At 42.9% G+C, this 16,088-nt stretch overlaps 1 protein-coding gene across 3 annotated transcripts in view; it reads right to left on the bottom strand.

The window, feature by feature from the left end:
* The window catches only part of pam (peptidylglycine alpha-amidating monooxygenase), a 69,889-nt gene that overhangs the window by 47,624 nt on the left and 6,177 nt on the right, over nucleotides 1-16,088 (bottom strand). For all 3 annotated transcript variants that reach the window (XM_037265792.1, XM_037265793.1, XM_037265794.1), the window contains exons 3-8: nucleotides 15,575-15,687; nucleotides 12,765-12,888; nucleotides 12,032-12,095; nucleotides 9,082-9,169; nucleotides 8,331-8,422; nucleotides 6,684-6,767 (exon numbers count right to left, since the gene is read on the bottom strand). In XM_037265792.1, coding sequence (XP_037121687.1) covers nucleotides 6,684-6,767; nucleotides 8,331-8,422; nucleotides 9,082-9,169; nucleotides 12,032-12,095; nucleotides 12,765-12,888; nucleotides 15,575-15,669 — 547 coding nt within the window. In that variant the 5' untranslated portion in view covers nucleotides 15,670-15,687. The remainder of the gene's footprint in view (nucleotides 1-6,683; nucleotides 6,768-8,330; nucleotides 8,423-9,081; nucleotides 9,170-12,031; nucleotides 12,096-12,764; nucleotides 12,889-15,574; nucleotides 15,688-16,088) is intronic.

Below are 16,088 nucleotides of genomic sequence, written 5' to 3'. Positions count from 1 at the left end.
TTTTGTGTCTTACCCTCCTAATGGAGGGGGTCAATGATGGTCCTCTGGAAAGCAGTCAGATCAGCAGTCTTCCCCATACTTGTCATTTAGTTTACTGAACCAAGCTGTGTTTTTCAAGGCTCAGGAATCCCTTGCAAGTGTTTCGAGTTAATTAGACCATTCAAGTGATTAGTTGAATACCCTACTAGTATACTTTTTCAAGATATTCTAATATTTTGAGATAGGATATTTGAGTTTTCTTAAGATGTATGCCATAATCAGCAATATTAAAATAATAAAAGGCTTGCACTATTTCAGTTGATTTGTAATGAATCCAGAATGTATGACATTTTTGTTTTTTTAATTGTCCATCCATCCATCCATCTTCCGCTTATCCGGGGTCGGGTCGCGGGGGCAGCAGCTTCAGGAGGGACTCCCAGACTTCCCTCTCCCCAGCCACTTCATCCAGCTCCTCCCGGGGGATCCCAAGGCGTTCCCAGGCCAGCCGAGAGACATAGTCTCTCCAGCGCGTCCTGGGTCGTCCCGGGGTCTCCTACCGGTGGGACATGGCCGGAACACCTCCCCAGGGAGGCGTCCAGGAGGCATCCTGATGAGATGCCCGAGCCACCTCATCTGGCTCCTCTCAACGTGGAGGAGTAGCGACTCTACTCCGAGTCTCTCCCGGATGACCGAACTTCTCACCCTATCTCTCAGGGAGAGCCCGGACATCCTGCGGAGAAAACTCATTTCGGCCGCTTGTATCCGGGATCTCGTTCTTTCGGTCACGACCCATAGCTCGTGACCATAGGTGAGGGTAGGAGCGTAAATCGACCGGTAAATTGAGAGCTTTGCCTTTTGGCTCAGCTCTCTATTTACCACAACGGACCGGTACAGAGTCCGCATTACTGCCGACGCTGCACCGATCCGCCTGTCGATCTCGCGCTCCATCCTCCCCTCACTCGTGAACAAGACCCCAAGATACTTAAACTCCTCCACTTGGGGCAGGCATCCCCGATCCGGAGAGGGCATTCCACCCTTTTCCGATCGAGGACCATGGACTCGGATTTGGAGGTGCTGACCCTCATCCCGACCGCTTCACACTCGGCTGCGAGCCGCTCCAGTGAGAGCTGGAGATCACGGCCTGAAGAAGCCAACAGCACCACGTCGTCTGCAAAAAGCAGAGACGCGATGCTGAGGTCCCCAAACCGGACCCCTTCAACGCCTCGGCTGCGCCTAGAAATTCTGTCCATAAAAATTATGAATAGAATCGGTGACAAAGGGCAGCCTTGGCGGAGTCCAACCCTCACTGGGAACGAATCCGACTTACTGCCGGAAATGCGGACCAAACTCTGGCATCGGTGATACAGGGACCGAACCGCCCTTATCAGTTGGCTCGGTACCCCATACTCCCAAAGCACCCCCCACAGAACCTCCCGAGGGACACGGTCGAACGCCTTCTCCAAGTTCACAAAACACATGTGGACTGGTTGGGCAAACTCCCATGCACCCTCGAGGATCCTGCTGAGGGTGAAGAGCTGGTCCACTGTTCCACGGCCAGGACGAAAGCCACACTGTTCCTCCTGAATCCGAGGTTCGCCCTACCGACGGACCCTCCTCTCCAGCACCCCTGAATAGACCTTACCAGGGAGGCTGAGGAGTGTAATTCCCCTTCTTAAAGAGGGGAACCACCACCCCAGTCTGCCAATCCAGAGGCACTGTCCCCGATGTCCACGCAATGTTGTAGAGACGTGTCAGCCATGACCGCCCCACAACATCCAGAGCCCTTAAGAAATCCGGGCGGATCTCATCCACCCCCGGGGCCTTGCCACCGAGGAGTTTTTTAACTACCTCAGTGACTTCGACCCCAGAGATTGGAGAGTCCGCCTCAGAGTCCCCAGGCCCTGCTTCCACAATGGAAGGCGTGTAGGTGGAATTGAGGAGGTCTTCGAAGTATTCTCCCCACCGACACACGACGTCCCGAGTCGAGGTCAGCAGCACGCCATCTCCACTGTAAACAGTGTTGACGTTGCACTACTTAAGGAAGTAAGATGGCGGCGCGTGCACACGCTGCGGCCTCTCTCTGTCCCGAACGGTGTTTTGTTTTGTCGTTTAATGTGGGTTTGTCCGCCAGTTTTGTGTGTTCGTCTCGTCGTACCGGGTTGTGCTTCAAGTGCGGCGGGCTGGTTCTGCTCGACATCGGCGAAAGCGAGTTTTGTGGCGATCTGCACTTTGAAGCGGGGACATTAAAGGCGCTCGGTCTGCGCCGTCCTGGAGCGTCGCCGGACTCGCCTGCTATTCTTCCCCCGGTTGGGCGTCCGGGCCTGGCTGGCGGCCACCCCAGCTCGCCCGGCCGTGCCTTCCATTCTTCTGGCGGACGTTCGATCGCTGGACATCAACATGCCTGCTGAGTTCTGCGGACCGGACAGTGCGTAGCTGCTGTGCGTCTGGAGCGGATGGCGCGCTATCGGGCGGACCGGGCCATTGTACGAGGGGGAACATCGCGTAGAGGTGGACTGTGCGTCTACATCCGTGAAGAATGGTGCCGGGACTTTGTTGTGGGATGCCAGCACTGCTCGCCACTGGCGAAGTTTGTGATCTCCGGGCTGTTGGGGTCCTGAACTCTCTCCCCGTTGTTTTACTTGTGTGTTAATCGTGTGCTGTGTCTCGTCACCGTGGGATAGGGGGAACGGTATTTCGGTTTCTTTGTGTGTCCTAGCATGAAGGAATTGACAATAAAGCTGACTCTGACTTCCCCCTCCTGAGACGCCGGATGGTGGACCAGAATTTCCTCGAAGCCGTCCGGAAGTCATTCTCCATGGCCTCGCCAAACTTCCCCCACCATCGGAGCCAACCCACCACCAGTTGGTGATCAGTTGACAGCTCCGCCCCTCTCTTCGCCCGAGTGTCCAAAACATGCGGCCGCAAATCCGATGACACGACTACAAAGTCGATCATCGAACTGCGGCCTAGGGTGTCCTGGTGCCCTTATGCTTGGTGTTCATTATAGAAAATCCGTGTCGAGCACAGAAGTCCAATAATAGAACACCGCTCGGGTTCAGATCGGGGGGGCCGTTCCTCCCAATCACGCCCTTCCAGGTCTCACTGTCATTGCCCACGTGAGCATTGAAGTCACCCAGTAGAACGATGGAGTCCCCAGAAGGAGCGCTCTCCAGCACTTCCTCCAGGGACTCCAAGAAGGGTGGGTACTCTGCGCTGCCGTTTGGTGCATAGACACAAACAACAGTCAGGACCCGTCCCCCCACCCGAAGGCGGAGGGAGGCTACCCTCTTGTTCACCGGGGTGAACCCCAATGTACAGGCGCCCAGCCGGGGGGCAAGACGTATACCCACACCTGCTCGACGCCTCTCACCGTGGGCAACTCCAGAGTGGAAGAGAGTCCAGCCCCTCTCGAGAGGGCTTGTACCGGAACCCAAACTGTGCATGGAGGCAAGTCCGACTATATCTAGTCGGAACTTTTCTGCCTCGCACACCAGCTCGGGCTCCTTTCCAGCCAGAGAGGTGACATTCCATGTCCCAAGAGCCAGTTTAATTGTATTACAGAAAATAAAGAACTTTATCACAATATTCTAATTTTCTGAGACAGTCCTGTATATACCTTATTTTTCGGACTAAAAGTCGCTCCGGAATATATGTCGCATTAGCCATAAAATTCACTATAAAGTGAAAATATAAGTCGCTCCAGAGTATAAGTCGCATTTTGGGGAAAATTTATTCAACAAAATCCAACACCAAGAACAGACAGCAACAACAGGCTAAACGATACGGTATGCTAACGTGACATAAACACAAACGAAGAGCTGAGAACGGGCCCGACGTAACATTGACGTTATCCAAATAACTATAACATAAATAACACCTTTATCAAACCATCTGTGTCACTCAAAATCATTAAATCCATCGATCGTCCTTTATGTCAACAATGCTGGGTGCGCGCCACTGACGGCGGTTGCACTTCAAATTATTCCACAGGCCCACATAACGATATATAAATTATACATCAAATAACTATTATATAAGCAATAATATTATCAAACCATCTGTGTCAGTCCAAATCATTAAATCCATCGATCGTCCTTTATGTCAGCAATGCCGGGTGCGCGCCGCTGACGGCGGTTGCACTTTAAATTATTCCACAGGCCCATATAACAATATATAAATTATATATTAAATAACTATCATATAAGCAATATTATTATCAAACCATCTGTGTCACTCCAAATCACTAAATCCATTGATCGTCCTTTATGTCAACAATGCCACATGCGCGCCGCTGACCGCGGTTGCACTTCAAATTATTCCACCGGCCGATATAACAATATATAAATTATATATCAAATAACTATTATATAAGCAATAATATTATCAAACCATCTGGGTCACTCCAAATCATTAAATCCATCGATCATCCTTTATGTCAACAATGTGCGGCTGCGGCCGGGTGCGCGCCGCTGACGGCGGTTGTACTTCAAAATATTCCACAGGCCCATATAATTATAAACAACAATTTTATCAAACAATCTCTGTCACTCCAAGTCATTAAATCCGTGATTGAATCCTTTGTCCTTTATGTAAAACACCGCCGCGTATGCGCCGCAGTTGCAGTTCAGATTACAGTAATCCCTTGCTACATCGCGGTTCGTTTATCGCGGTTTCACTACATCGTGGATTTTTTAATTTTGAAAATTTCACATATAAGTCGCTACTGAGTATAAGTCGCCCCCCTCACTTAAATTATGAAAAAAAACGCGAGTTTTAGTCCGAAAAATACGGTGTGTGTGTGTATACATATATGTATAAAATCATAACCTACCGGTGTGGCATAACCACTAACTAACCCTAACTATAATTAACTACCACACCCTGTTTTTCAGGTTTCAGCCTCATCCCGCGATCTGACACTTTCACCCTCAGGATATTAATTTTCCTTTAACATAACCCCTACTCGGCGGGTCGGTGGGGCACTGGGTAGCACGTCCGCCTCACAGTTAGGAGGGTGCGGGTTCGATTCCACCTCCGGCCCTCCCTGTGTGGAGTTTGCATGTTCTCCCCGGGCCCGCGTGGGTTTTCTCCGGGCACTCCGGTTTCCTCCCACAACCCAAAAACATGCTTGGTAGGCCGATTGAGCGCTCCAAATTGTCCCTAGGTGTGTGTGCGAGTGCGTGTGGTTGTTTGTCTCTGTGTGCCCTGCGATTGGCTGGCAACCGGTTCAGGGTGTCCCCCGCCTACTGCCCGATGACGGCTGGGATAGGCTCCAGCACGCCCGCGACCCCCATGGGGACTAAGCGGTACAGAAAATGGTTGGATGGATGGATAACCCCTACTCCATTTCTCTTCCAATCTATACCGTAGCAATCGAAACTCTGCCCCCGAAACGTCTGGCCTTACTACCTGTCCACCTAGCAGAGATGGGGACTCGAGTCACTGTGACTTGGACTTGAGTTGACTCGAGTCACTGTGACTTGGACTCGAGTTGACTCGAGTCGCTGTTTTGATGACTTGTGACTTGACTTGACAAACATAAAAAAACTTGAGACTCGACTTGGACTTGGAAGTTAAAGACTCGGGACTTGACTTGACTTGAGACACGATGACTTGAATGACTTCCGTGTTATTTAGTTTATGTTTTCAGTTTGAATATAAAATTAATAATACATTTAAAAAAGTAATATCGATAACACGGTAGGAGCGCAGGCTGAGAATGGCGTTGTCATGATTGGATCGCTACCCTGTCAATCAATCAGTCGTGCCCTCTCTACCTACCTAACGTGTTTATTGGAGAATCACGCCCCTTTATATCAGACATGCACAAAGATGTCAGCGGGAGCGGTACCTTCGGCTATCGTAATTACCTTTATGACGGCAAAAGACGGACAGCACAGTGCAAGATATGCAACAGAAACATTTCAGACAGCCAGACGACTTTGTCCGTTTGAAGTTTATAGAGCTCTGGTGTCTCCAGATGTTACAGATGCAACATAAAATTTTTGTAATGCTCTTTAATGTGTTTCTTCTTTCAGATTTTTTTCAGATTATTTTTTCATATTTGCAACTCAAATGTGTCAGACACTGTCGGCAGACGTTCATTTGTTTAGATTGAGCTGTCAATCATTGTATGAGGTAATTTCTTTTTTGTTTGATTCCATGGTGTATTTGACTGAATATCAGTAATTACAGTGCAAATCCAAATTATTGTCATATTTGTTAACCAGTTAGACACATTGGACAATGATGGTTACTTAAAGTTACTTATATCTTGTCTTTTCACGTTACTAAGATCAGATTCTGCGGGTAAAATTGCAATAATAAGGTGACTTGACCTGGACTTGACGACCTATTTAAGGACTTGACTTGGACTTGACTTGGCCTATTTAAGGACTTGACTTGACTTGACTTGCCCAAGAAAAGAATGACTTGGGACTTACTTGAGACTTGAAGGTTAAGACATAAGACTCACTTGAGACTTGCACATGTGTGACTTGGTCCCATCTCTGCCACCTAGTCTCATGGACACACGATATACTTTTCACCTAATCATCAAATCAACTAATTCCAAACAATTGATCTGGTGAATGATATATAATCTATTTCACAGAAGGGGAAGTCAGACAATAAGTCATGTACATCTGCATTAAAGTGTAGCATAGCAATCTAGCAATTTTTGCCAACAGAATTTGAGTACTTACCACGGAAAGCATTGACATCTCCATAATGGATTTGTAGCACAAAGTAAGACACTCCTGAATTCCGTCCAACTTCAAACCCAACATCTATCAAGGAACAGGGGCAAATTAAAATGAAGGAAAACAAGAATACAATTTTATAATACAGTTCACTATCAAAACAAAAACATAAAATTATTGAATTTGTCTTTTGGTATCTTAATTGTACATGAAAGATAATGCTATTAAATTAATTATAGACAAAATATTTATTTATTTAACCATAATCAGCTGAAAAAATAAAGTCACATTTTAAAAAATTAATGTTTCACTTTGGTTGTCATGACAGTTATATTTTTAACTGAAATTCTGAAATGTACTACAGGTTGCTTTCAAGTAAAATGTATCATGCAGTTAAACGTCAGCAATTACAAGTTCTTACTTTAAAACTTGTTATACAAGTGTTTTTGTAGAATAATGTTGAATTAAAGTAGCCTACATGTTCAAAACAATTCCAAGACCTAATGGTACCTGTTTTGGGTGCCATTATTGGGTGTATCCCTACTAGGTGGTTAAACTCCCCTTAAAAACCGGTTGTTCAAAAACAAAGGTTGCAAAGACTTTAAATTGAGGTGTATTGCTTCAGGCTTAAAAGGTGCAAGGTAATCTCACCACACAGTGTGTTGCCATCTCAGGACTCAGACCGGCAACTCACTTTGCAGTGAAATAGTTGCTTTAGCAGTAAAAATCAAATGTGTTTCATTGAAAAAAGAGAGAAGACAGATTGCATTTGGCTTCTCTGGGAAATGGCTGTACATTTAAGTGTCTTGTATGAAAGTTATTTTGAAATAGTTTGGGAGTTGGCCTGAGCATTCAGACAGATGCCTCTCACTGTTATTCCCAAGACATTAAGTAAAATGGTGGAGCAGGCAAGTGGTCAATAAACTAAATCGCTGTATCGCTGTTTGGGGTGGTAGCTGCACTGAATACAACATGAAGGCCCTGCAGCGCATAGTGAACACGGCTGGTACGATTATTGGTGCTTTACTCCCCTCCCTGAAGGACATTTACACCTCCCATCTCACCCGCAAGGCGACCACGATTGTGAGTGATGTGAGTCACCCCGCTCACTCTTTGTTTGATCTTCTGCCCTCTGGGAAGAGGTACAGGAGCCTGCGCTCCCGCACCACCAGACTCACCAACAGCTTCATACTCCAGGCTGTTAGGATCCTGAACTCTCTCCCCCCTTCTGCGTAGCGTCCTGTACTTTTGCGCTATATTCTGACTGTCTGCTGTATGCACACTTGCTCCATTTTTGCTCCTCTTATTTATTATGTTATTTGTTTATTTGTTATTTATTCATCACTCTTATTTATTCAATGTTTGTGCCTCCTTGTTTTTATTTTTTTTTTGTGTTGTTTACTTGTATGTATATTGTGTGCTATGTCTTGTCACCGTGGGATAGTGAGAACGTAATTTCGATTTCTTTGTGTCTTGGCATGTGAAGAAATTGATAATAAAGCAGACTTTGACTTGACTAAAAGGATTCTCAAGCAAGTCTTTACTATAGTGACATTTAAATTGATCCTGGGCCAGGTCATGACATACTCTGAGGGTGAGGCTCATGTACATTCATACATGCTGCATGACAATATTTCTTGGAAAATGTACCTTTGGGTAGATTTGTTGGTGGTGCATTTCGAGCCCATGCATACAAAATGGATGTTTCATCAACACAAGTACCCCGTGTAGTGCCACAGTCCCTTGAATGAAAATGTCAAAGTCAGTCATTCAAAGACAACAGACTCACACAACAAAAATCTGCTGTGTTGGTACCCTTGAAGAAAAATTCACAGTGATGCCTAAAATGTCTTGAAAGCAACAAAAGCAAAACATTATTTTGAAATGAGTGAAAATCAGGCATTATGTTGTTGTGTTTGACCAAATGAAATGTTTAAAAAATGGAAATGAAATTGGCCTGGACAATAACCATTGCACCCTTCAATTGGTGCACAACCTATTCAAGCCACCATTGCAAATTTCTACAACTCATCAGACAGCACCTGCCCGTACTATGTATTTTGTTATTTAACAAAATGCACAGGGTCCCATACTGCAAGTATGACCACTGTGGGCAAATACATTTTCAATGGGTCATGGAGCTCAACAGTGTAAAATATGAATAAATATGAATTTAATGTATTTTATAAAATATATTATATTGTTTTAATAAGCTGTCACTGTGTAACGCTTGTATTTATTGTTGTAATGACAAAATAGAGACCAAGAAAAAAATGAAAAAAGTTCATTAATATTAAAATGACATCTTTGAGAAGCACACCCAAATTGTTATGTTCACCCCTGGCTATAATAATAAATATACAATGAACATGTGAAAAACTAACACCATGTTAGGTATTACCAGTAGTTGGTGATGGAAACGGGGGTCTTGCAGCCAAACAGCAGCATGTGATGGACTGTGTTCATACTGGCCTGAGGCATGAAGTCCACTGAGAAGGAAAAACATTTGGTTAGAATGATTAAATAGGAATATGTACTGTATTTTTCAGAATATAAGTCATGTTTTGTTTTCATAGTTTGGGTGGGGGGGCGACTTATACTGAGGAGCGACTTATATGCGATTTATTTCACAAATTTTCAAAATTAAAAAAAAAAAAGAAGTGAAACCGCAATAAATGAACCGCGATGTAGCAAGGAATTACTGTAGTTTGAACTGCAAGTGACGTCAGCGGCGCGGCGCGGTGGTTGTTTACAAAAAGGACAAAAGGATTCGATCACGGGATGACGAAGATGACGAAGGGCCCCACGTACTACAGGCATCATTAGCGGCTTTGTTTGTAAGTGACACGGAGGACGAAGAGTTTGAAGGATTTAATGATTTGGAGTGACACAGAAGGTTTGAAAAACTATTATGGCTTTTACGCACGCCCGGACCTACTCTACGGAGCTCTCTTTCACCTCCGTGGATGGAAGTCGGGGGCCGGCGCTCGGCCGGGTGGCTGTCCGGGGACAGTGAATGGGGCTCGGACATGGCTTTTACGCTCGCCCGGTCCTATTCTATGGAGCTCTCTCCCACCTCTGTGGCTGGACGTGCCACCTCCGGGGATGGAAGTCAACGCCGCCACACGCCTGGAAGTCGACGCCGGTGCTTGGGGCCGTGTGGCGGTGAACTATTTGTTTTAGTTATTTTATATATTTTATTTCGTGTAGCAACTTGTATATGTTTTTATCGTTACAGTTCAGTAGTTGTTGGCTCGTTGAACTCTTGTTTTGTTAAATAAAGAGCCGTTTACCAAACCCACATCTTTCCTGGTACTTTGTTAACGCTACAATATTGTTATATAATAGATCTGTGGAATAACGACGAGGTTGACGTCAGCGGCGCACGCTCAGCGTTGTTGACAAAGGACAAGGAATTTGATTGATGGATTTAATGATTTGGAGTGACACAGATGGTTTGATGATATTGTTGTTTATATGATAGTTATTTGATATATTTTATTTCGTGTAGCAAGTTGTAAATGTTTTTATCGTTACAGTTCAGTAGTTGTTGGCTCGTTGAACTCTTAGCCGTTTACCAAACCCTGGTACTTTGTTAACGCTACAATATAGTTATATACTAATCTGTGGAATAACGACGAGGCTGACGTCAGCGGCGCACGCGCGGTGTTGTTGACAAAGGACGAGGAATTTGATCGATGGATTTAATGATTTGGAGAGACACGATGGAGGTTTGATAATATTGTTGTTTATATGATAGTTATTTGATATATACTTTATATATCGTTATATGGGTCTGTGGAATATTTAGAATATTTAGACGTCAGCGGCGCGGCGCATACGCGGCATTGTTGACATAAAAGACGATCGATGGATTTAATGAATTGGAGTGACACATGGTTTTATAAACATGTTATTTATGCAATAGTTATTTGAATAACTCTGAATGTTACGTCAGGCCCGTTCTCAGCTCTTCGTTTGTGTTTATGTCACGTTAGCATGCCTATCGTTTAGCCTGTTGTTGCTCGTTCATGTCTGTTCTTGGTGTTGGATTTTGTCGAATACATTTCCCCCAAAATGCGACTTATACTCCGGAGCGACTTATATATGGTTTTTTTTCACTTTATTGTGCATTTCATGGCTAATGCGACGTATATTCCGGAGCGACTTTCAGTCCAAAAAATACGGTACTTATACTGTATACATAGCATACAATTTTAAAATAATACTGATTAACCAGATTTTGCATTAAACGCATTTGTTTTTCATGGCGCCTTGATCCTACACTCATAAAGAACATAATTCATTAGAGGACTGATATTTAGACACCAGTCTCTTCAAATGGGAAAGCATGAAAAAAAGAACACGGTTAAACAGAGATGCTAGTTGAAAAAAAAAATAAAAATTCAAAGACATGAATGCAAATTTAAAAAAAAAAAGATCATATAATGATCATATTCATTTAGTGTTTCTGGAAGATAATCTTTAATATAAATACAATTTGCTGTGGTGGTAAATTACTCTCATCAAGAGTGGATATATATAATGGATATAAAACACGTATTCTGATATACAAACAGTATGAGGCGGCGCAATTTTAAAAAAAAAACTTAATGTGGTTGCGCAAGGGTGCACACGAATGTAGGCTATGAAATTCACCAATTACATTCCAATTCATGTTAAATGGAGGTTACCACCACACACCTGCCAAAATTTAAAGTGCCTTTCATTAACACCAAATAAAGTTCAAGAATTCTTTTCTGATCATAATTCCCTACCCCTTGACTAAGGACCCCAGATACAGGTGAAGAAAAACAGCCCCTGAGAATGGCGCTACCATCCCTATGCTGTAGGTTTGGTCTTCTTTTGGTAATAAACAGTTTTGTGTTTGTAATAAACATAGCTTTTGATAATGGCCCAAATGTTCAACCTTGCTTTCAGCAGACCAAAACACATTTGACAATGAATTTACTCACAGTCAGTCACTAAAATAAAATGGGTGTGTGAATCGCAACTTTTAATTTGGAATCCCTGCTGTGATATGATGAAAATCCTCTATTGAAACAAACCTGAACTTGGCCTGGCAGTAAAATGACTTTGTAACAACATTAGATAATTATTTTCACATCATGATGTCATACCTTATTGCACCTTATTATTATATACCTTATTGCACTGGTTTGGATACAGCGCTATATAAGTGAACTCAATTTCCTATTTACTATTGGTGTAATTTGTAATGCATGCATTTATAAAAATGTAATGCTGAGCAAGGGCTACAAAAGGGATCAACTAAAGTCAACCAGTAAAACAACATTTTTGAGTAGATGTTTGATAGGAAAGATACTCACCGACATATGCAGCACGACTCCCGGTAGTTGGCACAGGAAATGACATGCAAAGGTAAGTGTCGGACTACAAAAATAAAATAAAAATAAAATCATACATACGGTACATATACATATAGACACACATAGTTATTGTAAATCTTGCATGAAGGAGCTAAAGAGGCTTCTCTAAGCTTTATTCCATTTTGGCAACAGTTTTTGTGTGTGTTAAGTGCATGTAAAAAGCAGTAGTAAACTGTCTCAGAGTGCTCGCTGGCTGGCCGCGACATTGCGAGGCATGAAGGAGGAAGGAAAATAAATATCAGCCAGTGAGATCAGTGCATTGTGCTGCTGTGGCTGCCTCACAGTTCACTGTCAGCGACAATTCTGCTAGTGCCCCAATAAATTTGAACAGAAGCAAAGGACGGTAAAATCGTACTATCCCGCAGCAGGCACATACTTGATTGACAGCTGAAGTTGAGCCTAAATGGACACACCTAAGCAGGTTTGCAGACGAAGACGGGCTCTATTCTTTATGATTTTGGAGCCTTATATTTTGGTTTTATTCATTAAAATTTGGCAGGGTTATTAATAAAACTTTTATTTGTGGTGTGTCAAATTTACAATACTTTTTTTGTCATGTTACAGGGTCTTTAATCAATTTACTGCAAAATCGTTCATCAACCAATCTCTACAGTTCATGCAGAATTGAAAGTGAAAGTTTATACAGTTGGGTTTTTCAATTCAGCATGCCTACCTTAACTGGGATGACCCCAGGCATCCGAAGAGCCATAGAGAAGTTGGGAGAGTCTGAGGAGATCTGTGGCCCATTTGCCCTTGGCAAACAATCACTGAAATCTGATCCAGCACTTTCCTGAATCCTTATGGACATACAAATGTATCGGATTTATATCTGGCTAATACATATTAGGACACCTACACATTTTGAATTTTATACATGTTTAATGAAGAATATCCCAATTACAGTTATGTAGTGGACATTTACAAAGCGCAGACTCTCAGTTTTCATTGAAGGTATCCACAATCAAATTAGAAAAAGTTTAGTTTCTTAGCATAAGTAGCTTATTTTTCTGACCATAAGGTGCACGGGATAACAAAACACAGTCGCAATGAAAAGGTCTATATTTAGAAATGTCCATACATAGGGCACACACTTATAACGCGCATCACTGCACATTAAAAGAGCTGTATCATGCTATTTTAAGTATTCCACAGATAACTATAGTCATGTACGTATATGGTTATACATTACTTTTGGAAAAATGGCGATCTAATTTCTTATGAAATACAGTATCTCACAAAAGTGAGTACACCCATGTCATTTCTGCAATGTTTTAATTATATCTTGTCATGGGACAACACTGAAGAGATGACACTTTGAGACAATGTTAAGTACCGTATTTTCCGCCCTAAAAGGCGCACCGGGTTATAAGGCGCACCTTCAATGAACGGCCCATTTTAAAACTTTGTCCATATATAAGGCGCACCGGATTATAAGGCGCATAAAATAGAAGCTATACTGCATCAAACTGAGGTTGACTAGGGTTGCGGTATGCATCCACTAGCCAATAACCAACGAGCCCTCTGTAAACAATCGCGTTTCTCAAACAATCTCCTATAAAATGATCAGAACTGACTAAAGTTCGATCTAACGCATTGGTACTACTTACCTATGTTTCCCTTCCATATCGATCCGTAGATTTACTCGAAACATTAACAGAGCAGCCTATTTTGACATGAAATAGCCTGGTACGTATAGCAGCTATCGCAATAGCATTAGCCATCCGCAAAGTCTCACGAGCCTCAGCTCGCAATCTCCCATGAGCCTCAGCAAAGTGTAAACAATCGCGTTTCTCAAACGATCTCCTATAAAATGATCGGAACTGACTAAAGTTCGATCTAACGCATTGGTACTACTTACCTATGTTTCCCTTCCATATCGATCCGTAGATTTACTCGAAACATTAACAGAGCAGCCTATTTTGACATGAAATAGCCTGGTACGTATAGCAGCTATCGCAATAGCATTAGCCATCCGCAAAGTCTCACGAGCCTCAGCTCGCAATCTCCCATGAGCCTCAGCAAAGTGTAAACAATCGCATTTCTCAAACGATCTCCTATAAAATGATCAGAACTGACTAAAGTTCGATCTAACGCATTGGTACTACTTACCTATGTTTCCCTTCCATATCGATCCGTAGATTTACTCGAAACATTAACAGAGCAGCCTATTTTGACATGAAATAGCCTGGTACGTATAGCAGCTATCGCAATAGCATTAGCCATCCGCAAAGTCTCACGAGCCTCAGCTCGCAATCTCCCATGAGCCTCAGCAAAGTGTAAACAATCGCGTTTCTCAAACGATCTCCTATAAAATGATCGGAACTGACTAAAGTTCGATCTAACGCATTGGTACTACTTACCTATGTTTCCCTTCCATATCGATCCGTAGATTTACTCGAAACATTAACAGAGCAGCCTATTTTTAAATGAAATAGCCTCGCGGGTACAACAGCTATTCGGTGACGCCCCCTGACTACAGTTGCCGTAATGTTGGGAAGCGATGCGACCTTGTAATTTACTAGTCGTACTAAAACGTACTGAAACATTTTGGCAGAGCACTGTGTACAACCAGTATGGATCAACAAATTCATCAATTGATCCATATATAAGGCGCACTGGCCTATAAGGCGCACTGTCGGCTTTTGAGAAAATTTTAGGTTTTTAGGTGCGCCTTTTAGGGCGGAAAATACGGTAGTCACTGTAGAGCTTGGATACCAAAGTAAATGTATTGTTACTTCAAAGTAACTCAAAATACAATGATGAATGTGTAAAATGCTGGCAACAAAAGTGAGTACACCCCAACTGAAAATGTCAAAATTGGACCCAAATGTCAATATTTTGTGTGGCCACCATTATTTTCCAGCACTGCCGTAACACTTTTAGGCATGGAGTTTACCATGGAGTGTACTCACTTTTGTTGCCGGCATTTTACACATTCATTGTTGTATTTTGAGTTACTTTGAAGTAACAATACATTTACTTTGCTATCCAAGCTGTACAGTGACTACTTAACATTGTCTCAAAGTGTCATTTCTTCAGTGTTGTCCCATGGCAAGATATAATTTAAACATTGCAGAAATGAGAGGGGTGTACTCACTTTTGTGAGATACTGTATGTTATTTTGGTGGCTATTTGGAGGTCTTGTTGATTAAACGAACCAGGTAGTTGCTGTAACATTAAAGTTAGCAAAGTCCAATGTGACAGTCAAGTGTAATATTACTATTTTTTTATTTTATTTTCTGAAAACGGTTTGACGCACTGACAAAATATAATTTGACAAAAAACGATTTCCATAGAGAGGGTATTTAATTTCTTTTCTACTGTGAGATGAAAAAGTAAGAGGCTCTTCTACGATGTCCGCTGCCAGTCTTAAAAGGCATGGACCTATCATGGTTTTTTTAAGCTTTAAGAAACAAAATCAGTCAAGTACTACGAAATAGATCCTCGCAAACATGTAAAATAAGAAAAAGAGGTTTTACCTACCTTTTAGACCTATTAAGTGGATTTAATGCTTCCTGGCCATAAATGTTCCAAATGAATGCGAGCAGTATCACACATAAACTAGGGTAGCCCATCATGGTTTGTGGTCCTAATGCCTGTAAGAATGGAACAACAGCTGTCAGCCATGAACTTTGGAAAGGGTGAAACTGAAAAACAAAGAGAGATTCTGTCACAATGACAGTACCGTAAATTTCGGACTATTAGCCGCTACTTTTTGCTCAAGTTTTGAACCCTGCGGCTTGTAGTCCGGTGTGGCTTATCTATGGATTTTTTCATGATTTTTGTGAGGAGTTGATCACTTTTCTACACTCGTAAAAACGCTGTGGACCGCTGTTGTGCGGCAACCGCTTTGCGAGGCAACCGCTTTGCGAGGCAACCGCTTTGCGAGGCGGAGGGATACATACAGTGCCTTGCGAAAGTATTCGGCCCCCTTGAACTTTTCAACATTTCGCCACATTTCAGGCTTCAAACATAAAGATATAAAATTTAAATTTTT

This window comes from Syngnathus acus, chromosome 12, assembly GCF_901709675.1.
Source record: "Syngnathus acus chromosome 12, fSynAcu1.2, whole genome shotgun sequence".
NCBI lineage: Eukaryota > Metazoa > Chordata > Actinopteri > Syngnathiformes > Syngnathidae > Syngnathus > Syngnathus acus.
This window is presented reverse-complemented; position numbering and strand designations above follow the sequence as displayed.